Raw genomic sequence first — 26752 nt, 5'->3', positions numbered from 1 at the left:
TACAGCATCTTCTTACAAGACCATGCCATCGAGACTAGAAAACGAATTTAAAGTACTATCGGAAGACGTTCCTTTGAGTAGAAGGAAGGATATACTCTTCCAGGAAGCCGGAATCTGTGCACATTTTAGTCGTCACGTGGCACATCATCAAAACCAAACATGCCCACCAAAAACAAATTGGCAGAAATGATCATGTTTCATAGTCACCAAAGTACCCAGACCTTAATAATTTAGATTTTTGCCCCGTAGGGTAGGACAAAAGACGAATGGATCTCTCGGACTGCAATACTGACCTGAAACACAAAAAAAGAAAGAAAGGAAACACCAAAACGATCTCGGAACAGTAATGCTGTCAAGAAAATTTGCAAGTGCTTTGAAGTTTGGAGTGGAAATTGGGAAAATAATTCACTTTTGCGTGTAGAAAATGTATGAGATGTCTACATAGTTGGACCCAAAAGCCAATTACATTTAGATTGGGAGTGTGAGAAATTGCGGAGAAATTGCGAAATATTACGACAGGATGACTCGTTGTCTCGAGTTGTGGCCTTACAATCCCTGGCAGACCAGTGTGATTCATAGTTTACCAAATTTTCGCAAATTATTTCACATACTACAAAACTCGCTTCTACGGCGCGACAACTGAATGATCACTGATCTCTCCCACTGTACTATAATGATGTCGATATCAATAGGGTGTTAAATACTGAAACTACCCATTATCATTACCATTTGTGTTGAGACTTACTAGCGGCAGCAAAATCATCGTATTTAATTGGCCCAGTGGAAACTAACCAAGACATCTGTCTTGGAGGGACGGCTGAAAAGATACAGGTGGTAAACCTATCAGATAGCCTGTAAATACACCATAAAGATAACTCGCAAAGTCACTTTCCGACAGATTAGACCTGTGCAATGGTCCAAAGTGAAGCTGCTTTGGACTTTCCATAATTTGTTACTTATCCACTCAGTTAACCAGAAGTGCCTCATGCATAGTTCCAGAACTTCAACTATAGGTGCAGCTGAATATCTTAGATTAGATTACATTAGTTTTTCGTTCCATAAGTCCGTGCTGAGGAGATCCTGATGGATGAGGAACATGTCAATATTTTTTTAAGCTGAAATAAAAATACTAATAGTATGAATATATACAATACATCATTTGTTTCTATTAAAAAATTCGTCAATGAAGTAGAAGGAGTTGGCCACTAGTAAGTCTTTAAGGCTCCTTTTAAACTGATCTTTATTTATAACTAAATATTTTATTGTTGTTGATAATTCTTCCGGGTTATATGGCCGTGGTCCATGGAATTTTTCTATTCCTAACGTTTCGTCCAATACCACGTTGGACATCCTCAGAGGTATGGCTGGTCCTGCTGAGTCCTGCCAGCCATACCTCTGAGGATGTCCAACGTGGTATTGGACGAAACGTTAGGAATAGAAAAATTCCATGGACCACTGCCATATAACCCGGACGAATTATCAACAACAGTATCATTCGGTCGTGAAAGCCTTCATTGTATGATTAAATTTTTTTATGTTTGCTGGTAAACTGTTGAAGATAAGTGTTCGTTAATAGTGGACCCCTTTTTGAACTATAGTAAGTGCTTTTAAGTCCTTGTTCAGATCATTTTTGTTCCTGGTATTGAATGCATGAACTGATAAGTGTTCGTTAGTAGTGGACCCCTTTTTGAACTATAGTAAGTCCTTTTAAGTCCTTGTTCAGATCATTTTTGTTCCTGGTATTGAATGCATGAACTGAGCTGTTTGTTGGAGAAAGAGATACATTATTTAGGACGAATTTCATTAAGGAGTAAATATACTGAGAGGCAGTAGTTAGTATACCCAGTTCTTTGAAGAGGTTTCACAAGGCCGTCAGTAGATTTACTCCATAAATGATACGTATTACGCCGGCCGTAGTGGCCGAGCGGTTGTAGGTGCTACAGTCTGGAACTGCGCGACAGCTACGGTCGCAGTATCGAATCCTGCCTCGGGCATGGATGTGTGGGATGTCCTAAGGTTAGGTTTAAGTGGTTCTAAGTTCTAGGGGACTGATGACCTGAGAAGTTAAATCCCGTAGTGCTCAGAACCATTTTTTTATACGTATTACACGATTTTGGACTCTGAAAACCTTTGTTTGACTTGAAGAGTTACCCCAAAATATTATACCATATGACATTATGGAATGAAAGTAGGCAAACTATACAAGCTTTTTCATTTTTTTGTCGCCTATGTCAACTCGAATTGTTAAGGCGTTTTTGCAGTTCTGAGGTGTGCTCCTCCCAATCTCAGTTGCACGGCAAGGTAACGTATTCAGGCTGCTGTTGATCACAAACTCTTATTTGCTACTAACTTTAATTACTGCGGACGCTCCATGACCAAGGTTTAATTCCGCGATTCTCGAAGGCTGTAATGATGGTGAAGACGATATAGAGGTGGAAGCAGGGCAGCGAGGTCTGCGGCGCCTATGAACTGCTGTCCTGTAGCAGTCGCCTGGGCGCCATGACGTGGCGGGCGCGGCACGGCGTCGCTATAAAACACGGCGTGGCGGACGGTATGACCCGCGCTTGCACAACGCAGGCAGGCAGGCCGGCCGCACTCTCCGTCCGTCACCGAGCAGGGATGGCGGCCGCCTTGGGCGCCCTCTCTTGTCTGTCGGCGCTGTGTCTGGCCGCCGCCGCTCCAGCAGGTCAGTGGCTGCTCGATTAATGGCGCTGGAAACATTTCCACCCGGCTCTCCCATCTCACTCAGGAGGAGGTCATCTTTTACACAGGGTGTTAGCGGTATAAGTGCTGATAAATTTGTTGGAGACTGAGGACAGTGTACATCAGTATTCAGTACATTTGCAGACTAATAATTGTAGCCGTTAGGAGTGACATGTTTTTGGGTTGGTTAATACCTATACGTACATGTGACAAGAACAATAGTTTTTTTTCCGGGGCAGCAGCTCAAGTGTTGAGTTGTGGACGCAGAATAGTTGATCTATACTGACTGGTATGATCCACTCAGCGGTTAAGTTACAACGGTGCAGGAAACATTGCGTACTAAATTATATGACCTGTTTGCAGGACGACTGTCATATACAGAGAAAAACAACCAACACATTGACGTGGGTACATATTAAGGTACCAATGATCAAAATATATCTACATGGACCCGTGACACCCTGCGTATTTGAAACTGTCAGATTAAATCTATTTATATTTTTACCCCATAAGATGATTACCATGGGACTATATGTTATCCACATAATTACTACTATTATAACAAAAATTAAACTAAACAACAGCATATAATTGTGTTAATAGTAATGACTAATAGAAAGATAGTCACTGCGGCTTTTCGTAGATGATGTTGTTGTTCATGTGTAAGTCACAGAGGTAGAAAAACTGTAGCGAAATGCAGGAGTACCTCCCAGGGATCGATACGCGGTGCAAAGATTGACAGTTGACCTTCAACATAAACACCTGCTACGTATTCTGCAGAAATAGACGGAAAGACGCATTATTGTTTCTTTACAGGGCTGCCGAACAATTACTGGACGCAATTACGTCCATTAAATATCTGAGAGCGATTTAAAGTGGAACGACCACTTAAAATTAATCGGATGTCAGACTGAAATTCATTGAAAGATTCCTTAGAGGGTATTGTTCATCTGCGAAGGAGGTAGCTTACAAAACACTAGTTTGACCAATACTTCAGTGGTAGTCGGTCAATTTGGGATGCTTACAAGATAGCACTGATTGCAAAAAAAGAAAAGTGCGTTTCGTCACATGTTCGTTTAGTAAAAATGGTTCAAATGGACCTGAGAACTATGAGACTTAACATCTGAGGTCATTCATCAGTCCCATAGAACTTTGAACTACTTAAACCTAACTATCCTAAGGACATCGCACAGATCCATGCCCGAGGCAGGATTCAAATCTGCGACAGCAGCGGTCGCGTGGTTCCAGACTGAAGCGCCTAGAACCGCTCGGCCACACCAGCCGGCAGCGAATTGTATCGCGATGTCGTTTACTATTAAAATTCCAAGAGTATAGTTTCCTGATATATTCCTGAGATATTACTTTCTTCTGCTTATACATCGCGAGAATACCATGAAGGTACAATTCAAGATATTAAGGAACACCCAGAAGTTTCCTAGCCATCGTTCTTCCCATGCAACGTTCGCAATCAAGACTAAAGAGAGGAATGGACTGCGGTACACAACAGATGCCTTGCGTAGACATAGAAGAAGGCAACAAATAATAATAATAATAATAATAATAATAATAATAATAATAATAATAATAATAATCAGTAATAATAATGGAAACAGTATGAAGCAGATTCAGGCAACAAGTAGCTGTATCTTAGAGACCAGAGATAATGGTTGTAATAAGTAAGGCCTATTTGGATAGTTGACTGTGGCAGCAATGAATCCCTGAGGGGAGGAAAATATACGGGCAGATTAACAGGATACAAAGTACCTTTTCAAGTAAGTGACAATTTAGGAGAGTTTCCGGCATGTACATTATGTATGTTATTAAGGACTGGAAATGCTTAGCAGTACGAGGATTATATTGTGCATATACTCGGAAAGACGAAATGATCGTGCCTTTTTTCGATATACAATATGTCCAAGTTAAATTAGACAGTACTGATATTTCAATACAGCGGAAGAAGGATTTCAAGCAGTGGTAGTACGTCAACGGCCACGGTATGGTTAAGGCGGAGTCGTCAAAATAAAACTAGACTAGACAATATTTGTTAGTTTGATACAAAATAAACATTTCATCTCCAGGTAATGAGTCTTTCGTGTGTTTTGATGCTGTCCTCCAATTTTTCCCAACTTCTCCTATCCTTTTAATTTCTACGTAAGCATTACACCATGCTTCTTCTATAATCTATTTTTCATGTCCAAATGGAGAGAACTGATGCTTGGTGTCGATACAGCGCTGTACATGATTTGTCAAACGGTTTCATTGTCCGATGACTGCTCTCTCCTCTTCTCACGGAAAATCTCATGAAATTGTGACAGTGTCGCACGAACACTGTCTTGTTACCCTATCTCACTCAAAACTCCGTCTGCCGCTTAATAGCAAGTATTCTACCGTTTCATTTGTGCCATTCTTAACCCGTAACTTTTTTCATCTGTCAATACATGACTTCTTTAAATGCTTTCGTAATAGAATTCGAGGTCATTAGAAGAGGCATGCTTGGAGATAACATATGCCGCTGTTTATAGAAGTCTTTCGCAAAAAAAGGTACGCAGCGCTGTTCCACATCCACTGCTACTAAATTAGAAGATAACCAGCAGTAACTGTTTTGTGCAGGCAGACATCCCTTTCTTACCCAGAAGTAGTCTTGGAGAGCTACTTTCAAATCACATATCATCACTGTACTACAGAGTACATAAACACCGGTTTCCCTGTGATTGTTAGAGGAATTGAGGGGACCAGCTTACGGGATAATACTTTTGTTTTAGTGAACGACAGAGGGGATTCCATAATTTTCGATAGCACACACCACCTTCAGTGCACTTCATGGTTTCGGCGGCAGTACAAGCACATCTGCTTTATGATGTGCAACGATACCTGGATGTTTACTTCGAATGGAGTACAATCAATAACAAAAGATAAATAAATGGGAAGACGGAATTAATAGATTTATAGAAAAATAGCAATTAGATAGTGAAGAGAAGAAACAGAAGGGTAATGACAAAAAAAGTGCTATTTGCTTCGTGTGTACATTTCTTTCACCGTAAGCATAAATCTGATGCAAACAAACACAAACGCTCTGATTGGTCAGCAGCCGTATCTCTCGTACCCTGGTGTTGTTCCGCTCTTTGAAGGGGATCCAACTTGCGTGTTAGATTTTGTTATGTCAGTATAAATGAAACTTTAACACATTCTGATGTCTTAACAGCCATCAAAGATTTCTTAATCATACTTTAGCGACGTAATTTTTATTTCAAAGGTCGTGTACAGCCACAATCCCTGTCAGCGCTTCTTGTGCTCCGATTGTCTTGCTGTTCATACGTACAGTGAAAAATAGATGACACGCCTTTCTGCTTCATAGTGAAACACGAGCGCGGAACACCCTTAATAGCTAGAAACTAGTTGTTCTTAATGTTTTTCACAAGATTGTAGAGAAAAATCAGCTTTAAAGGTTTTCGAAAAACGCCATATGTTAAGTATAAGAGAGGGCTAATTAATTAATGGGTGGCGTAATGTGTAGAGTCATGTGTGCCGTCGGGCAGCTATTCGAAAACCGTTGTGATTAACAATTTTTTTTGTTCGATATGAATACCTAATTCATTCAAATACGAAATTCATCAAACGTGTGTGAATTAACTCATACTTAACCATCATTCTTTAAGAGAAATGCACGTCTTCTAGTTTTTAATTCCATACAGCACACAGAATTCTGGTTTTCATTGTAAATACAAATTTTAAGTAGAGACATTTTATAAAAGATTGTTAAAGGTTTTTGAAGTTAAAAAACAATACACAAGCAAATTTTTTGGACAATAATTAAAAATCAAATACTCTTTCTTTCAATATGCCCATTGCTTTTTAGGACAGATGTCGTCTCACAGAGTGATAAGCGTCGTAGAAATGATGCAAAACAATAATTTTCACGGCCTTGAGCACTCTATACAAATGTGACAAGACATTTAAGCTTCCAAACGTACTTGAACCAATGCACGAAGCTTTGTGCCACGTCACTGCCGAACGATGATGAAATGCAGAACAGTACTCATAAAAGAGGAGGAGGAAATAGGGATTTTTTTGGTGGCTTGGGATTCTGTTGCTGTTCACCTCATTAATATGGTCCCAAAAGGATGAATTGAACAAAACTTTGAAACTGGTTACGGAAATGAAGAAGTGTGAGAATAAATTGGAAATACAAGCCATTCACAAAGTCTAGGGTCTTACCAGAAAATATCTACTAAATTTTGAAACAGATGACAAATTGGGCTGAGTCTTTCAAAATAGCAAAGCTTGCTAATGGCAGCGTTGCCACCTCAGTTTCTATCTTGTAACTACGCAACACTTGAAATGTGCATAAGTCAGCTATAAAGCCCCTAGAGAAACGAAAAACATTACAACGACTAAATAAAGATGAATGTCAGTATATGATGGCGTAACAGTTCCCATAAAGCAATCTTAAATACCTGGAGCTGAGAAAAACACTTTGCAGTAAGTAAAGAATAAGTAAAATATGCCCTGTAAACATTGCACTTCTGCAACACTCGCTGGTGCCCCACGCCTGTCTCTTGTCTTAAAGACGCATCCACGTCAGGGAAACATATGAGTTATATGCGAAAATAAGTCTAATGAGTGAACAGAATTGCGAAAAAGGTTGACTATGCCCTGAAAACACAGGGAATGTGGAGGGGGCGCCGGCACTTAACATCTTCGCACGGGGCGTCGAAATCTCTGGAACTGGGACTACGCGAAATAACACATCTTTTGCTTGCTCGTCATATAAAGAAGTAAAAATGTTGGTTGTGAGGAATCACGTAACAGGATGAGCTGCTGGAGCGGAAATATTTTGTTTCTTCGATCATATTGGCAACTACATACGCCAAAGTGTATTGTGTAGTGGTGACTGTTTTGACAGCAAGCATACGACAATGTCAAGTTTTTATCGATGTTTATTAAATACGAAGAAGAGTGCCAGCACAAACACTCTACCTACAGAAAAGTGCAAAGGAAGTTTCTGACAAGGTATGCGCAGGCGTACTCTTGGAGTTTTATAAATTTCCGTAACATGTGACAATATTACTATTAACATGAAATTTCTACAGGATTCTCACTTTATCGTGCTAGTTCGGAAATTTCCCTTTCTGTTCTAGAGATAACTCATCTACAAAGATCCAAGGCTTTTTTGAAGCTTTCTTGTATCTTCGTTAATTACTATTTTGGAAAAAAATTTCAGAAATATACCAAACTTATTAAGATATATTCATTTCAGAGGTAGCATTACACTCAGTGTAAGCTTCACCACAGTCAACATTTTTTAACCTTTCTCAAAAATTTCTCACTGTGTTTTTGATGAACCATTATCATTATTTTCTTTAAATGACTGTAGACTGTAAATGTTGCTAAATCATGTTATGTGAGTATATCGGTACAATACCTATCAGAGTACTGCTACAGAAGCTACTCGAGTAGGAAAATGTACAACTTAAATTGAACTGTAATTGGCTAGTAACATGTCTAGATAACTTTGCTTACCAGATCTGTTTAAAAATTATATCAACATCATGAAAATCTTCTTTCTGTTTGACAGACATCAAAACATAATATTAAATTTTTCATGGCAGTTCCTCACTTATCCGGTGGGAACCTGTATACTGTAAAAACGACAAGCATTAAATTGTCCAATATTAACCCACAAACACGTGCCTCTGTATCCTGATCTATCGCAGAATTTACTTATTTCTGTAAGTCTGAATCAGTATTAACTGCTTCTGAAAACAACTCTTCCAAATCAATTACCAATAAATTGACTCTATTTTATCTCCATTAATATTTTGATGCAGCAAGCAGGCCACCGTTTCCCTCAAGTCTTCTTCGATGAATTGGAAGTCCCTGTCAATTTCATTTCCAGTAATATTGTCATCACACTTTCCACCTCCGCGTCTGAGTGCGTGCTCCACGCATGTGACTGCAATCCAGAGGACCAGGGTTCAATTCCCAGTCGCTTAAGGGAGGAGAGTCAATATTTGACTGTGTTCTTACTTGGTCTCCCACGCCGTGCGTGTGTGTGTGTGTGTGTGTGTGTGTGTGTGTGTGTGTGTCTGTCTGTCTGTGTGTATTTTTATGTGTGTGTGTATTGTACGTTTTGTTCATCTCTTTGTGTTGTCTTTTCATCCAACAACTGACATGCGCAGGCTGGCGAGGTGGATAATAAAAGCGTCACTACGGCCACGGACTGTGGAACCTTGGTGCTAACGCACCCGAGAGCATGTGAACAACCGCAGCAGTCCATAGGTCCGAGGAAAGTAACCACCGCGTAAATCAGGATCTTGGAAACCTACTGAGGCGACAAAAAACTGCATGAAAAATGCTGTTCACTGGTAGTGAAGTTACATCTACGTCTGACACCCATTGACGGTCAGACTGATTACTGTGCAACAAACTGGTCGACACGAACGTATAATATCTGGGGAAGGAATTACAGTCATTATTTGACGGTCGTGCTAGAACCCGACTAATACTCCCTAGATCCTGGACAACATGAACTTTTTGTGGAAAAAAGGCCAACTCGTAATTACCGTAACTGATGCGAAATTGCAGGCTAACTTACATGAAAACAGAAAGCGAAACGGAACTGGAATATTTATGTCGGCAGTCCCGTGGCATCTTAAAGGTACAAAAACGTGCAACATCTCTTTTCTGGACCTCGTACTACAAATAGAATAAAACTCTGCTCTAGCGCACCTGTATACCTATAAATTTTATCACGGTATTGGAACTAATCCTATCAAGTATGTGTCCATTATTCGTTGCATGTGCCTAACAACTAAATTTGTGTGCTATATAACAGTATTCTCAAATGCAACTTTCGTACACGAACACGCAATTGGGGCATATGTAAACGATTAGAGTTATGGTTCTCTGTGACAGGTAGAACGGCCACCAGAATGTATTAGCGGTATTGTTATTAGTGTCGACTTCAGGCCTGGTAGCTTACGTAAGGGGCAGGGAGATGCTGCGTAATCATGAGAGACAACGTTTTCAGTATCTGACAGAGTTTGAAAGGAGCGCCATTCTGGGTCTCCATTTGGCTGGTTTTTCGAATCATGCAAGGCCCAGTTTTTTTGTGGCAACTGTATGTGACAGTGACCTTATGTTGAAGTCCATCATAACGTTAGGCCATGTATACTCTTCGTCAGGGATCCAAGTTGACTAAGTGTCATCACCAAGAGGGAAGATTGCCGTGTCGTGCACCAAACGCCTCCATACCTTTGTCTGCAATCCGAGAATAGGTAATGGACTCCAGATAACAGCATGTGTCATCCCGCACCATTGGTCGCAGAATGGCAGCAGCCGGACAAGGAAATTACCTTCGCAATCTTAGTCTGGCGTTAACACGACAACAAAAACTGCTGTGGTTGGACTGGTCTCGCAACCGAGAAGTATGGACTGCTGACGAGTGGCGTGAGATTGAGTACAGCCAAGAATCGCAGTTCTTCACTCAGCGATAAATGGCACATCATAGGTAGGTATCATAATAACAAAAAAATTGGGGAAATCAGAGCCCCGATTTAAATTTTCGTTATTCCTGCGCGGTGTTCGAGAGTGCAACGGTAAAGAAACAGCTTTAAGATAGTTCAGTGAAAGACTTAATTCTGAATTGCAGAGTAATCATGTAGATGTAGCTGTTGATGCTGTGTTGCTGTTATGCTCGCTGTGCACGTGCTGTTGGCTGTTCGTCTGTCTCAAATGTTGAGCTCAGGCCGGCCGCGGTGGTCTAGCGGTTCTGGGCGCCCAGTCCGGAACCGCGCGACTGCTACGGTCGCAGGTTCGAATCCTGCCTCGGGTATGGATGTGTGTGATGTCCTTAGTTTAGTTAGGTTTAAGCAGTTCTAAGTTCTAGGGGACTGATGACCACAGCTGTTAAGTCCCATAGTGCTTAGAGACATTTTTTTGACCTCAGCCGGCGTCGCTACATTGCTTCTCTATCTTACACTACGTGATCAAAAGTGTCCAGACACCTGACTGAAAATGACATAAAAGTTCGTGGTGCCCTCCATTGGTAAGGCTGGAATTCAATATGGTGTTGTCCCACCCTTAGGCTTGATGACAGCTTCCTCTCTTGCAGGCATACTTTCAGTTAGGTGCTGGAAGGTTTCTTGGGAAATGTCAGCCCATTCTTCACGGAGTGCTGCACTGACGAGGGATATCGATATCGGTCGCTGAGGCCCGGCACCAAGTCAGCGTTTCCCCAACATCCCAAAGGTGTTGTGTAGGTTTCAGGTCAGGACTCTGGGCAGGCCAGTCCATTACATGGATGTTATTGTCGTGCAACCAGACCGCCACAGGACGTGCATTATGAACAGGTGTTCGATCGTGTTGAAAGATGCAATCGCCATCCCCGAATTGCTCTTCAACAGTGGAAAGCAAGAAGATGCTTAAAACATCAGTGTAGGCCTGTGTTGCGATAGTGCCACGCAAAACAACAAAGGGTGCCAGCCCCCTGCATGAAAAACACGACCACACCATAACACCACCCCCTCCGAATTTTACTGTTAGGACTACACACGCTTGCAGACGACGCTCACGGGGCATTCGCCATACCCACGCCCTGCCATCGGATCGCCACATTGTGTACCGTGATTCGTCACTCCACACAACGTTTTTCCACTGTTCAATCGTCCAATGTTTACGCTCCACACACCAAGCGAGGCGTCGTTTGGCTTTTACCAAGCGTGATGTGTGGCTTATGAGCAGCCACTCGATCGTGAAATCCAAGCTTTCTCATCTCACGCCTGTCATAGTACTTGCAGTGGACCCTGAGGCAGTTTGGAGTTACTGTTTGATGGTCTGGATAGAGGTCTGACTACACATTACGACCCTCTTCAACTGTCGGCGGTCTCTGTCAGTCAACCGCCGAGGTTGGCCGGTATACTTTTGCGCTGTACGTGTCCCTTCACGTTTCCACTTCACTATCACAACGGATACAGTGAACCTAGCGATGTCTCGCGTACAGACGTACGACACAAGTGATACCCAATAACCCGAGCACGTTCGAAGTCCGTGAGTTCCGCAGAGCGCCCCATTCTGCTCTCTCACGACCTCTAACGCTACCGAGGTCGCTGACATGGAGTACCTGGCAGTAGGTGGCGGCACGATGCACCCAATATGAAGAAAGTATGTTTTGGGGGTGTCCGGATACTTTTGATCACATAGTGTATCTTCTGTCGCAACCTCCTGTTGTTCAGTAGACGGGGGTTGACTGATATAGTGACGCGCTCCACAAGTGTTTCTTTAAACAGTGTCGCCAGTTTTGTCCAGAGTTCGCTGTATTGTGTCGCAACACAGGCAACTCTTGACATCGAGACTTCTGTGCCGATTCAGTTGCTGAATATATGGAAAATTAAGACCATCCAAGACGAGTGTCAGCTATTTAAAAATATTGTATTTTCCCTCTAGAAGCTCTGCCACTCTGTTTACTGAAACGGCAGGACAATGGCATCTTTGCTTCAATTACAGATCTTGTTAAAAATCTTCTCTTACATTCCGCGTTTCTTTTGTTTGTCTAATGTCATACTTTTTACAATGTCATCCGAACGTCCTTATTTTTGAACGGAGAGTACAGGACTCATGAAGTTTGTTCTTCAATGACATTCCAGACGATTTTCTGCTCCTCTTACCCTTAAGAGCAGGAATGGGCTGAAACCTGTCATCTTTCCGCTAGTGTCAGACATTGCACAGGGACGACTATTTTGTTTGAAATTATTTAGAGAAAGCTTCTGTTGCTTAGTGTACATTTGACGATGGAACTCAGAGTTTAAGGTGGGCCCCAATGAGAGCAACTGTACTGGTCCCTTCTCAGAATCTATTCTGAGTGTGACGCTAGCGATCCTTAAAGACTATTATGTCGAATATTATATCTAATGACAGTGTTTGTACATAAATAGAAGATAAGGGTATCGATTACTCCTCTGTGTAGACGAGAGAGCCAACAGTTTGTGATGCCCGTTGTTGAAGAGAGTGATGAATACATTAACTGCGATCTCTTTGTAATCATTTCAAACTGCACATTCGACAATAAGGAATCTAGAGCAACTTTTTTACAAAATTGTGTAGAAGAGATAAATGCAGTGACGTGCTATAATAGCAGCTGAATCTACGAAAACGGCAAGAGATAACATTCGTAAGCGTCTACCAGTTCACAGTGAGAAACCATGATATGATTATGGATATTTTGATGACGACAGTTGAGAAACAGTTTCACTCCCAACTGAGTTCTGTAATCCATCGTATTTAGAGCATGTAACACGGATAAGATTAGTTTCCTTCTCTCATTCATCGCCATTAAATTTGTGCATTGCATACCCATTCAAAAAGTACAGGTTTTAATGAGTTGAAGATACTTTTGGAGGTACTCATTTTCGGTAAGTGAAATATAGTGCCACACTATCATCATTCGCGATCACTTTAGTTCTTTACAGACACCTTAATGCATTACACAAAACCATACATAACCGTTTCAATTTTATTTCAGCAGGATATGTTTTCAGTGCAGTTCCTTGTTTCTTTCAATTGCTGATAATTACCCGTAGAGACTGTGTCTTCTTCTTTTCAGCCAGCCTTGGAGCACTTCTTTTCTCAGATAGTTATGTCTATCTATCAGCGGCAATTTCCTATTTTTCATGGATTTCACTCATCGTCATGAGTTTAATTTTTATATCATAAAGTTAATTCTACTAAAAAACTAAACAAGTTAGCTTCTGACCCAATTAGTTACAACAGAACAATTTTAGTTCATTTTACGAAGTGTTCTATTGAACCATTTTTATCAGTTGCGTGGGACAAAAGTATATTATATGACGCAATGTCGAAAATGGATCAGCTGAGACAAAAAAGCTTACCGACAATCAACCTTCCCACGCACTATTCGTGAGTGGAACAGAGTTGGAGGGATCAGATAGAGGTACCGAAAGTACTCTTCGCCACACACCATTAGGTGGCTTGCGGAGTATGATGTAGATGTAGATGAAAGTAAAACTATATTCTGGAATGGTCCTGTTACTTGTTAGCTAGGTCCTTACGTTCAGGGCAGCCTCTTCTTGAGTTGCTCGTTTAATTTTTCCGCCCTTTAATAGGAAATGAATGAGCAAGCCAATGATGATAACTCTCAGAAGAAAATACGTAAGATCAATGTGTCAGATTTTAGTCATTCAGTTCTCTGATTTTAACACATAAGGAGGGATCAAAAAGTTTCCGTCTGAGGGTGTTGCTGTGGCGTATACGCAACGTGGCGCAACATCTATGCGAGTACATAAGCACCGACATGCGATCACAGGATTAGTGTGGCACTGCGGATGCGTGAACTATGGTGATGTTGTTATCCAATGCATCCTAAAAGGATCAACGTGCTGTTATTCTTTCCTTGGCTACTGAAGCGCAAACACCGGTGTACATCTAACTGAGAATGAAAAAAAGTGTGTCGAAAAGCACTGTTGTGGAAAGGTGCGCCAAATTCCGTGCCGGGTGCTGCAGCTTCATCATAACGCACGTCACCAAATCGCAAATATCGTAACGCAGAAGTTATGAGAGACGTTGGGGCACCCACTCTGTGGTCCTGAAGTCTCCCACGCGATTGTCACATCTTCTGTCCCTTAAAAATGCCTCGAAGGGTCGGCGTTTCCTGCAAGACGAAGATATACAGCAGGCAGTTGGGGATTTCTTCATGTCGCAGAACACAGTGTTTTACCAAATGTTACCAGTAACGTGGTGCGTCGGTGAGACGATTGCCTCAATGCTGACGCTGATTTTGGCTAATTCGTGTAGCGATTCTGGTATGCGCGGCCTTAGAACGAAAACTTTTTGATAGCCCCTTATACGAGGGTTGCCCAGAAAATAATGCACCGCAGTTTTTTCTGGGACAATTCTTTATTAAACATAATGAGAATTACACACACGAAAGGATGGTGTTTCATCTACACACCCTATTTTTCCACGTAATCCCCACCCCGTTCTGTGACCTTCCTCCAGCGCGAAACAAGGGCGTGTATGCCCTGTAGGTACCAGTCCTTGTCCCGGCGGCGGAGCCAGTACTTCACCTCACCGTCCTGAAAATGTCTTCCACGAATGGCATCCTTTAATGAATGACAACAGCAGCTCGCTGCAACGTGTCAGGTGTGACAGCCGTGGACGGTCTCCTCGACCACTGCAAATCGTTGAGCTTCGTCGAACCGCCTTCTGATGACCCCACCCTCCGTGCCCAGCGTCTAACTGTACTTCTGTAGACAGCAGGTGGTCCATAGACTTTGCACAAGCGTTTGCGAATATTCCCCACAGTTTCTTTCTCTGCTGTGAGAAAGTGAATGACCGCACGTTGCTTGTAACGTACATCACCTACAGTCGCCATTTTGAAAGTATCCTGCAGCTACGCTATCTGTCGGAAACCTGGCGCACTCACTCATCATCATCATCATCATTATCATTGTTAGTGTTCTCCCAAAAGGCAGGTTTTCACATGGTAGTTCTCCAGCGCTGTCCGGTCTTCTGCCACCCTCTTCAGGACCGCATAACTTACTCTTCCCTTTATGTCGTCTGTCATCTTGTATCTCCTCCTTCCTCTCAGCCCTCCCATGAACCTGTTATTCCAAAGCATCTGCTAGCAAGCACTCCCTTCTCAATGTATGTCCCAACCAGTTCTTTTTCCTTTCTCTTATAACCTTCAGCAGGCATCTTCTCACACCAATCCTTTCCAATACTGTTTCATTACTCACTTTCCTATGCAACTTATACTCTCCATTACTCTCCACATTCAGATCTCAAATGCTTCTAACCATTTTTAATTCTCCTACCTCAGCTTCCATGTTTCTGCCCCATATAGTGCCACACTCTAGATAAAACATTTGCAAAGCCTTTTCCTTATACCTTTATCTAATTTGCCACATAACAATCTCCTCTTTCTGTTGAATACCTCCTTCGCTAAGGCAGTCCGAGTTATCACCTACTGGTGACATCCCAAGTCTTCAGTTATTGTGCTTCCAAGATATGTAAATGCACTTACTTCGCTAATGGTAACTTGTCCTATTTTAATATCGGACAGTCTGCGTCTTGTTCTGAGACAACACTCTTTGATTTTTCTGTGTTTATTTGCATCCCATATTCCTCACAAGCTTTATTCAGATCTTTCAGCATGTTATTCACTGTCCACACACTTTCTGCCACTGACACCATGTCATCAGCAGACCTTATACATTCTATTCTCTTTCCACCAACAAGTATTACTCTTTTCCCATCTATGCCTTTTGCAATAATCTCTTCAAGGTGTGCATTAAACAACAGTGGGGAAAGGCAACAACCTTGTCTAACACCTCGTCCAATGCTGCTTCCGTTTGACATTTCATTTCCATTCTTTATCTTTACTTTGTGGTGTAATTGTAGATTCTGTATCAGTCGTCTCTCCAATCTACTCCTTCCTCTTCAAAATATCGTTCAGCTTGTTCCATTGAACTCTGTCAAAGCCTTTACTAAATCTATAAAAACAGCGAAGATTGCTTTACCATTTTCCATACGTCTTTGCCCTATAGTTCTTAACAGGCCAATAGCATCTCTTGTTCCTTTTCCTCTTCTAAGTCCGACTTGCTCCTCTGCGATCCCTCTATCAAGCTTGCCATATAGTCTTCTATACAACACTCTCAGCAACACTTTAGCTGCATAAGAAATTACACTGATGGTCCTATGCTCTTCATGTTTTTTAGTGTTTCTCTTTTCTCTGGTGCAAGGAAGTCCTCAGGCAATTCCCATTCGTCATATATCTCATTGCAGAGATTGATTTCTTTTCTTGTCTTGTTTCCCAAACTCTCCAATAGTTCTGCTGGCAAATCATCAATTCCTCATGCCTTTCTAGTCTTCATCTTCTTCAGCGCCTTTTCTACTTCTGCTTCTAAGATGATGAATCCCTTTCCAACTTCCGCCACATATTGCTCCCCATCAACCTTAATTTCGCTTTGTATTTCATCTCCCTTATACAGACATTCAGTATATTCATGCCCTCGGTTCAAAACCTCCTGTGGTTCTTCTGCTGGAGTACCATCCGCTTTTTCTATTTCCATGTTATTCCTTTTTCTTTTACATTCAAAAACTATCTCACTAGCTAGTCTATATATCATTTCATACTTTCCCTCTTTCTCCATTTTCTCTATTTCGTCAGATTTCCGTTTCATCCATTTTCCCTTGCTTCTTCAGTTTCTCTTCTTAATTCATTATTCATTTTCTTGTACCTCCTTTCGCCTTCTTCACTTTCTACATTTTTTCCACTTTCGCCACTCTTCCATCTTTTTCAACATGTTTTCTGTTATCTATTCTTTCCTGGTACTTTGACATACTGTAATTCCTAATACTTCTTTGGGAGAGTCCATGAGTCCGTCCCTCATTTTTATCCATTTGTCGTTAACGCTTTCATCAACACTACCTCTTTCCCATTTTTCCATAAATCTGTTTTCCAAATCTGATGCCTTTCTTACCTCTTTGAGTCTTTCTTTCTTTAGTCTTTCTTTTGCTTTACCTCTCCACACTTTTTTCGCTCGCTCAAGAGACTTCGGATAATACATACGTAACGTTTCGAATCCGTAGCGTTGAAAAAAATGCGGAGCAGTACTTTCTGGGCAACCCTCGTAGACGTAATTCTTTGTCTGGACATTGTATGAGCAGTTTTTATTACTCTGTATAAGAGAACGAATTCTTAACTAGTAGTGTAATATTACTTTTGGCTTCAGCCTTGTTTTAGTCCTTACGGAGGAGAAACGCATTGGTCACGGAAGACAGAGGCCCACCCCTCGAACGTACTGTGAATAGAGAGGCAGGCCGTTCTCACTGCGGCAACGCCACGGGAAGTTGCACTTAGACAATAAGACCGTGGTTACGTGTGCTACGTAAGCGGTCGGAGGTGAGTTGGACAGCAACATTATTCTCCAGGTGTCGGCTGCCCGGTGGCGAAGAGAAAAGAAGCCAAGATTTAGCGACGCCTTTTCACTTTAATAATGTATGCTTCTCACACGCTCTGACTTGAAGGCGTCTAGAGAGGAAGGGCTGAGGGAATAATTATTCTCAGATTAATCAGGGGAGAGAGAAGCACTCTTGGTAGTTCCAGTAAAAGTTTAACAGTAGAAAATTTTCTAGAAGGATCCAAATTCCTTGAACAGCAGGCGCCAGGGCGTTTTGTTGCACAGACACATACTATCTCTCTCGCTGCTATCCTACTTCCCTCTCTAGTCATCGTTCACAGGAAAATTCCACTCGATCTCATTAGCAGGGCATGACAGAACGACGGCTTCTGTCTGCCCCATAGACCAGTCTCCGAAAATTTAACCTAGACGGAATATGAACTGAAAACAGAATTTTGCTTGACGGAGCAATTGTAATCAGAACTGTGCATGTGCAGGAAGAGAGAGGAAGGTTGATGCAGCCGGCTGACGACGATGTACAGGAGATCGAGCTGTCAGGACTTCCGAGTGGGCATCCATGGCTGGTGTCAAATGATAGAACAGGAAATTAAGTCTAAAAAATAGAGCATATTTCGGTGTACAGAATACAAGGATCTAAAGACACCGGATATATTCCAGTCTAGGTGGACGAAAAACTCAACAGTGGGCAATGGAAGGAGAGGCGGTCCATGTTGGCGGCCGGCCATAGGGCGCAGAGCCAGATGCTCTGCCTCCCAAGAAAGACTCCTGTTATGTTCGAGGTCTGGGTCACAAGAGAGGGAAGCAACTGTGTTCTCCACTGCAGAAACCTCCAGTGTCAGCACACGTGACCTGTGTCCTAGGCATGCTATTGGCTAAAGCCGATGGCGTGAATTCGCTGGCAGTTTCAACGGAGGCCTCAAGGCGTTTCTTCTCAGCGGCTTTAACTGGACAGAAGTGCCACAGTTCTGAAAGGCAGCCAACTTGTGTCACGTAGGAACAGCGTGAGTTGCTCTGGGAAGAAACTTCTAAAGAATTTACTGGGGCCTTTGAAATAATTTTTCTAACCAGTTCCCTAAATACCCCTTGACTGGCTGCTAACCTGTACAGAATGTCATTGGCTAGTAAACTAACTTACGCACTTTCTTTCGCAGAACCTAAATGGATCTCAGAGAAGGAAATATCAACTTCATTCAGTTTTCAGATTCTGGAACAGAAGGTCTCTTTTTTTGGATGTTGGGGGGAGACGCGGAACTCAGATATTACCAGCATTGCGACCACTGCCGTTGGACTAAGAGAAAGTCAGGTGCTGATGGATGACAGTTCTGATTTCGGTGCAGCAACTTTTTTGTGGTAAGCACAGCTCTGTGAGTTGTGTGTTGGCTTGTTTCATTCTGAAACGGGAGTTTTGATCCAGACAGACTTCGGTAATCTCATTAAGGTCCTGAAACTTTGTTCACGAACCTATTATGAATCAGCAACTCATGTCCCCAAGTTATTTTTCAAGAACTGCTAATACAGATGCCGAATGCGTGGTTTTGGTTCCCTTCAGATGCATGATTAACATTCATGTAGCCATAATATGATGATCCATGCAATTATTTTTGGTTCTATCGAATTATACGAGTCTTAAGACCCTGTTACTAGAGAGGACTTCCTATTCTCTTGATTTACCCACTTTCCCTGTGGCCCATGCACATTGGATTTTTATGTGTTGGATTAGCAATATGACAAGGAGATTAATAATCGTTTGAATTCGTTTTATTCGTTTATCAATGCAATATAAACTGTTTTGTCATTTAAAGCGCCATGAGAAATATTAAAGTATCGGAATTAATATGAATTAATCATTGATATGAATTAATCATTTCCTTTCTGTATATAATGTGTCTCCTCCCCTCATGACTTAACAGAGTTTAACAGCGTGGATCAGTTTCACTCCTTTCAAGTCACAACGTTGTAATGCATACATGCAACCTGTCGGGAGAGTTACTTAGACATCTTTTGAGTCCCTCCCATCAAGCTTAATATGCAATTCATTTAGCTTACCGTGCGAGGATTAATTAACATGTTTTAATGCATCAAAATACTACTTATTCACAGAGATATAAATGCACTAAACATATAATTCATATTCTGTTTTGTAGAGACACTACTTAACTGACATCCAACTTCAGACTAAAAGAAAAAACTTGTCGTTTAAAAACAGTTGACTGCCGTTGATGCTAATTAATTACTTCCATTTCTCGCTTACGTTCTGGATCTTCGTTATTACAGTGATAACGTTCCCACTTTACCACACCTGTTACTACAGTAGCATTACACTTCCAAATCTCTAGGCAAATTAAAGATGCAGTTTAGTTTTTTGGTAAACTTTGAAGCTACTTCTTTTGCAGAAAATGCCGCTGATGTTACAGGTACCAACGCAGGTGTGACATCGGTTACCCCATCTCAGAGTGAGCAGGGTAGTCATCCCACCAGTGAAAACGTCATACCACTGCTCAGCCAGTTCACTGGTCAAGACCCCTTGGAAGGTAAGCAAACGGTGGTTTGTTAGTACTTCTGTGAGCTAGTATACTGTATTCAGTAATTTTATGTTTGCTTCCGTTACGGTGCCACAATATGTGTTTGTAAAACGCCACCACAGTTACTACTAAGAAGCATTTTAATTTCCATTGATAGTACTAAGATTTAATCGAGTACTAACAATTTACACCATAAAGAGAGAGAGGCAAGCTGAAGTGGACCAGTGACACGTCATACCAGTCCACAAGCAAAGGAAAAGCAAAGCTTTGTGTTAGTGAGTACTAGGGTGAAAGTCAGTTGTAACAAAATAAGTTAGTGTGGGTAGCACACATTCAGGAGCAGACTCTATTGATTTATGACAACCTCCCCCTCAACTTAACCTATTTTCTATTAGTTGATTTATGACTCTTTGGGGGTTGATTTATGGTCCCTTTAGGGATAATCCACCCTTCAGAGAAACCAACAACCTCTTCCCCTCCCCCTCGACCTACCCTGCTCTCTGAAAACCTCCACCTTCCACCTTGCCAATACAAGCACACTTTCAGGCCTCCATTATTCGAATAGCCACCTTCCACTCTATCAATTTGATTGACTAATTAATTAAAGTGATAAATTAATTAACCCCTCCCACTTTGGGAAATCCCCCAGCCACCAATCCCCTGGCCTCAATCCCCCTTTCTTCCCAAACCTGGAAATTGGCAGTAATAAGACTCATTTGATTGGCTATTTGGAGGGAAATCGATTGCACTGCATGCGCAAGTCAGTGTTAGAAATTTTGTTTATTTAAACAGCTTATTAGGTACAATGCGGTTTATGGAATATAGTTCATTTATTTAAAGAATTTGTTCGGAACTCGATTGCAGTTTATGGATTAAGGCTTAAACAATTTCTGGTAGGCGAAGAAAACGTGGAATATGTTCTTTTAAACATTTTATGGGATACAAGGCTGCTTTGGAATATAGTTTACCATTTTATTTAAAGAAATACTTGGTAAATTGACTGCAGTGTTTGGGATACTGCATATTTAAACAATTTTTGGGTGACATTACAGTGTGGAATATTTAAACAATTGTGACACTTTTTTTCCAATCATGCAAGGAATACTGTCACGAAATCGACGTCAATATAATTCACCTCACGTAATCGCACTCAAAAATCTTTTACACTGATCGTAGGGCATTGCGTGTCCATGCCCTGACCACTTCGCCAGGCTGCGCCATGCTCTGGTGTCGAGGAGACTGCGGTATCCATGCTCAGACCCCACATCACCAGTCCGCTCGTGTGGCCTGCAGACCAGAAGTCGTGCTAGTTTGCGAGCAAAGCGTTAGGTGGCAGAAAATCTTTGATATCGACACTAGAAAAATTCCTGTCGAAACACAGCTCATCCCCCCCCCGTTCACGCTGCGTGCACCATGAGTCACAGTGAGAACAAACCATAAACAAATCAGGATTTACCTGGGAAACCCCAAAGCCTTCCCGTGTGTGATATCAGTGCATGCAAGAACTCCTTCCAAAGCAAATTCCTGACTGGGAATCGATGTGGAAATACTGCTGAAGTCAATAAACTAGTGACTGATTAATGAAATCGATACACTTAGCGCATGGCTAGCTTTTCCTTCCATGCTACTGGTGAATACTGTAACAGGTACATTTGGCGGGATTTGATACCGGCAACTGCCCGGTTCCCAAAACTTACTAGACTTTACTTGCCTCCTATTGGTGGATACTGGCAAGTTAGTTCATTTGGTAGGAAGTCCATTACATTACATTTCAAATTGTGCTACACATTAAACAATTGCGTGGGGGGCTGGACAGATACATGCCCACAATACTACTACTGGAAAAAATAAAGTGTTCAAACTTCGCTATTGCGTTTTTAAAACACTATATAATCCCTTAGTTGGTTCTTTCTACTACATTAGGAAGGAGGAGCAAGGGTCTACCACATGGTTGGATAGAGACAATATCAAGTACCACTGCAGGACAGAATCCAGTGCGATGCATTGAGAAGCACGAAACACGACACACTTAAACAATTATCCAGTCCGTAGTATTAGTTGTTGTCATGGCTAAATGTAGGAGTTCACTGATACACTTGCACGTCCCTCACGCTCATTCAAAATGTCCACACACAGCGACCCAGGCCAGAGAGTTGTGCAGCACTGGTTGCACTGTGGATCCACATCTCAGCGATGGTGCCTGGTTCTATCTCGATAACATGTCGATAACAGAGGTTCCGTAGTATATCCAGATGATGAAGGTACACTTCTTCCTCATTGGCTGTCCGTGACACTTGCAGGCGTAACGAAAGGTATGTGCTGGGAGCGAACTCTCTTGGTGCTTTACGTGTCCCCTGCACTGTGTTCCAGTGTGTGTGAAAGCTCTCTGCAGGTCGCGCTGCAAACAACAGAGTCGGCATGTCGGGTAGTCGCAGGGGTTGAGGCTTGAACCAATCCTAGGGCTGTGCACTGACTTGTTGTGTCGGCGCTTGATGGCATTTGCGACATATCAGACCCCATACGGCAAGACTACAGCGTTGTTTTAGACAGTCTCTTTACATCCTATAGCTGTTTCTCAGCCTCTGCCCCGCCGACCTTGCACCTTTGTCGATATGACCGTTCCAGTTTAAGTCATAATCGTGCAGAAGTCTAAGAGCGCTATTTCTACCACATTCTGCATCACGTGGAGATAGAGGGTGAGCTAATACGACAAGACCATGTTTTGACCATTCCGTGGAAACAGGAACATGTTGTCTTAGCTCTGCCAACTGGGTACAATGTGTAAGGCCAGCACCCAGCACCAAACGAAGCTTTCTCCTTCAACACATTTGGGAACTGTAAGAAGCACGAGAATATTGCTACTACATTGTGGAGCGTTTCCGAGATACATAAAAGTATTGCTATTTGGAAGAGATCTGCATCTTTCATGGTGCGTTCACATCTATCACCTAAACATACTCTCCCTCCTCATTATTTTGTACCATCCAACAGAGGAAACCTACAAACTTCGTTAACGTTATGCAGTGGAAAACTCAATAAGGTATTACCACATCACTCTCTTCTGATACATCAAAAACAAATGCCGTCTGCATGCTAACATCGAGGATATGTTATGATCCTATTAAACAGACACTACTGGCCATTAAAATTGCTACACCACGAAGATGACGTGCTACAGAGGCGAAATTTAACCGACAGGAAGACGATGCTGTGATATGCAAATGAATAGCTTTTCAGAGCATTCACACAATGTTCGCGCCGGTGGCGACACCTATAACATGCTGACCTGAGGAAAGTTTCCAACCGATTTCTCATACACAAACAGCAGTTGACCGGCGTTTCCTGATGAAACGTTGTTGTGATGCCTCGTGTAAGCAGGAGAAATGCACGTTTCCGACTTTGATAAAGGTCACATTGTAGCGTATCGCGATAGCGGTTTATCGTATCGCGACATTGCTATTCACGTAGGTCGAGATCCAAAAACTGTTAGCAGAATATGAAATCGGTGGGTTCAGGAGGGTCATTCGGAACGCATAGCTGGATCCCAACGGCCTCGTATCATTAGCAGTCGAGATGACAGGCATCTTATCCGCATGGCTGTAACGGATCGTGCAGCCACGTCTCGATCCCTGAATCAACAGATAGGGACGTTTAAAAGATAACAACCATCTGCATGAACAATTCTACGACGTTTGCAACAGCATGGACTATCACCTCGGAGATCATGGCTGCGGTTACCCTTCACGCTGCATCACAGGAGCGCCTGCGATGGTGTACTCAACGACGAACCTGGGTGCACGAATGCCAAAGCATTAGTTTTGCGGATAAATCCAGGTTCTGTTTACAGCGTCATGGTGGTCACATCCGTGTTTGGCGACATCGCGGTAAACTCACATAGGAAGCGTATCACTCGGCGTGATGGCATGGGGTGCCATTGGTTAGACGTCTCGGTCACCTCTTCTTCGCATTGACGGCACTTCGAGCAGTGGACGTTACATTTCAAATGTGTTACGATCCGTGTCTCTACCCTTCATTCGATCCCTGCGAAGCTCTACATTTCAGCAGGATAATGCACGACCGCGTGTTTCAAGTTCTGTACGGGCCTTTCTGGATACAGAAAATGTTCGACTGCTGCCCTGGCCAGAACATTCTCCAGGTCTCTCACCAATTGAAAACGTCTGGTCAATGGTGACCGAGCAACTGGCTCGTCACAGTACGCCAGTCACTACTCTTGATGAACTGTGGTATCGTGCTGAAGCTGCATGGGCAGCTGTACCTGTACACGCCATCCAAGCTCTGTTTCACTCAAAGGTGTATCAAAGCCGCTATTACGGACAGAGGTGGTTGTTCTGGGTACTGATTTCTCAGGATCTTTGCACCCAATTTGCGTGAAAATGTAATCACATGTAAGTTCTAGTATAATATATTTGTCCAATGAATACCGTTTTATCATATGCATTTCTTCTTTGTGTAGCCATTTTAATGGCCAGTAGTGTATTTCTATTGCTCCTCTCGAGCAGGTGACCAGTGATCGAAGTCGCTTGCACAGACCGATGTTAAGTCTCATCGTTTGTGCTGTAGCAGGACCATATATCACAGACCATCAGTCACAAGAGAGACTCCCTACGTTGTTCTCTCGTAAGCAGTTTATACATTCTTCTTCAGCTGTAACACAATGAGCAGTGTATGACTATAGCTTTTTGCACCACCATACATTTTGTTTTTCCACCACACCTTCGAAATCTGTGTCAGGTGCTAAACTGACATTAACATTTTCCATCCATTTGCTCTCACAGATATCGTATGGTGTAAAATATCTGCTACCAAAACACATGGCAGTGGTGTTTCGTATTGACAAAACTGTGGAGGACATATGGAAACTGGAAGTGATTGTGGCATTGTGGAGCATTTCCAAGCCGCCGTCTGAAGGTGATGACCTCTGCATTTAATCTCATCTTTCACACTGACAGGATAGAAAATGTCTAGGTGTTCCATTTCAAAGATAGCAAGAGCATTGATTCCTCATGTTTCAGTTATGTACATGATCGCTGTTTCAGTGCTGGCCATCCCCAGAAGGTTTTCCTCCCATCAAGACTCTCTCGATAATCAACTGTATACCATTGGGACGGATGGGATGGAAAAGACACCATCAGTATGGGACGATGCACTGTGATAAGCACGACAGCTGATTTAATTTGCCAGTAGCTACTAGGAAGGTACTATACCCACTACATTCCACATTTCATTAAGGAACAGAGCCAGCTGAGACAGTAACTGCTGTCCAGCGAAGATTGTTCTACGCAAATCTTACTCACGGTACCCATCCAAGTGCACAAGATCTCTCCAGCTGCGCACATGTTGAGGAGGGTAGCATCCCTTATCGATGTGTAGGAGATATGAGAGTGTTGTAGTGATATAACAGACAGATAAGAGAAAACGTGAGGTTTATGTATGCTGGAGCTCTAGATGGACAGGGTTTGAAGCCTTTTAGTACGTCAACTGTGTTATCAATTCTAAAGTATTGTACCAGTGTCTGAGGTCAGTACCAAGAAAGTATTTGTGAGAGTAATGATCGTAAAACATAAACACATGCACTACTAAGGCTACACAACTGCACATTAAACACACTATAAAGTTAAATGCATGTGGTTTCTGAAATACTAGTCACATGAAGTGAAACGTTCTTGATACTTTAATGCAGGACACACATGTCCAACAACTGACATACATTTACCCTGCAAGTTTTACATCCTACTCACTACTGTGACAAATTTTAAAATGATAAAACTGCTTCCTCCTACACCAAAGAAAAACATAGATTCTTCATGTTACATGCACAATATAGCTTTCTGGAGGTGTATAGAACCCATGATTCACATTCGATTATTGTTCAAAAATTATACTGGGCTCATATAAGTCATATGAAATGATCATCAGCAATAGAATATACATTTTACAAGAAAAGAGACAAACACAAAGCAGATGTGCTTGAAATGTCAACTGTCAAGCAAACACGTACACACGGTTTGCATTACCTCGCAAACCTCTGTCACAAACTTAGAATCGCCGCAGTTAAGAAAAAGTAGGCTTGATTTACGTCCAGGCTGTGGCAGAGAAATGGATACTGCACATACACCTTCGTTCATCTAGAGAAGGGTGTTGAAACAGGTCTTCCATCGATGGACATGATTCATCAGACATGCATTGGAAGTCCTTTGCTGAGTGTGGTATGGACAGGTTTGCTGTTAACGATTGCAGGTAGATAGAAGTCTAAGTCACACACAGAACATGCAATTGTATACGAGTCAGATGCAAGTTATACCACACAACGTATATACCCCAAGAGAACAATGGGAAAAAACAGGATGGAAAAAGATGACTCGTTTGGAGTTATGAGAGTGCCACAAATATGACTCACCAGTGGCTGTAATCATTAAAGGGCATCTCCATAGGATCCAACGCAAGTATGCAGTTGAGTGGAAAGACTTTCTACCAGGCAGTGGAGCACTATAGATCTGAAAAGTTGGTGTATTGATCACAGGATTTCATACATTTCTTACGATTTCAATCTAGCGTTGAATTTTTTAA

At 42.1% G+C, this 26752-nt stretch overlaps 1 protein-coding gene across 4 annotated transcripts in view; it reads left to right on the top strand.

Moving 5' to 3' along the window:
• The first annotated feature begins 2563 nt into the window (after positions 1-2563).
• LOC126280478 (uncharacterized) overlaps positions 2564-26752 on the top strand; it is a 42545-nt gene continuing 18356 nt past the window's right edge. For 2 of the 4 annotated variants that reach the window (XM_049979770.1, XM_049979769.1), the window contains exons 1-2: positions 2575-2686; positions 20036-20173. In XM_049979770.1, the coding sequence (XP_049835727.1) occupies positions 2620-2686; positions 20036-20173 (205 nt within the window). In that variant the 5' untranslated portion in view covers positions 2575-2619. Of the gene's footprint in view, positions 2687-20035; positions 20174-26752 lie in introns of all 4 variants that reach the window. The other 2 variants (XM_049979771.1, XM_049979772.1) reach the window with 2 other exon arrangements.

This window comes from Schistocerca gregaria, chromosome 1 (genome assembly GCF_023897955.1).
Source record: "Schistocerca gregaria isolate iqSchGreg1 chromosome 1, iqSchGreg1.2, whole genome shotgun sequence".
NCBI lineage: Eukaryota > Metazoa > Arthropoda > Insecta > Orthoptera > Acrididae > Schistocerca > Schistocerca gregaria.
The sequence above is the reverse complement of the archived record's forward strand: the minus strand, read 5'-3'. Positions and strand labels throughout refer to the sequence as shown.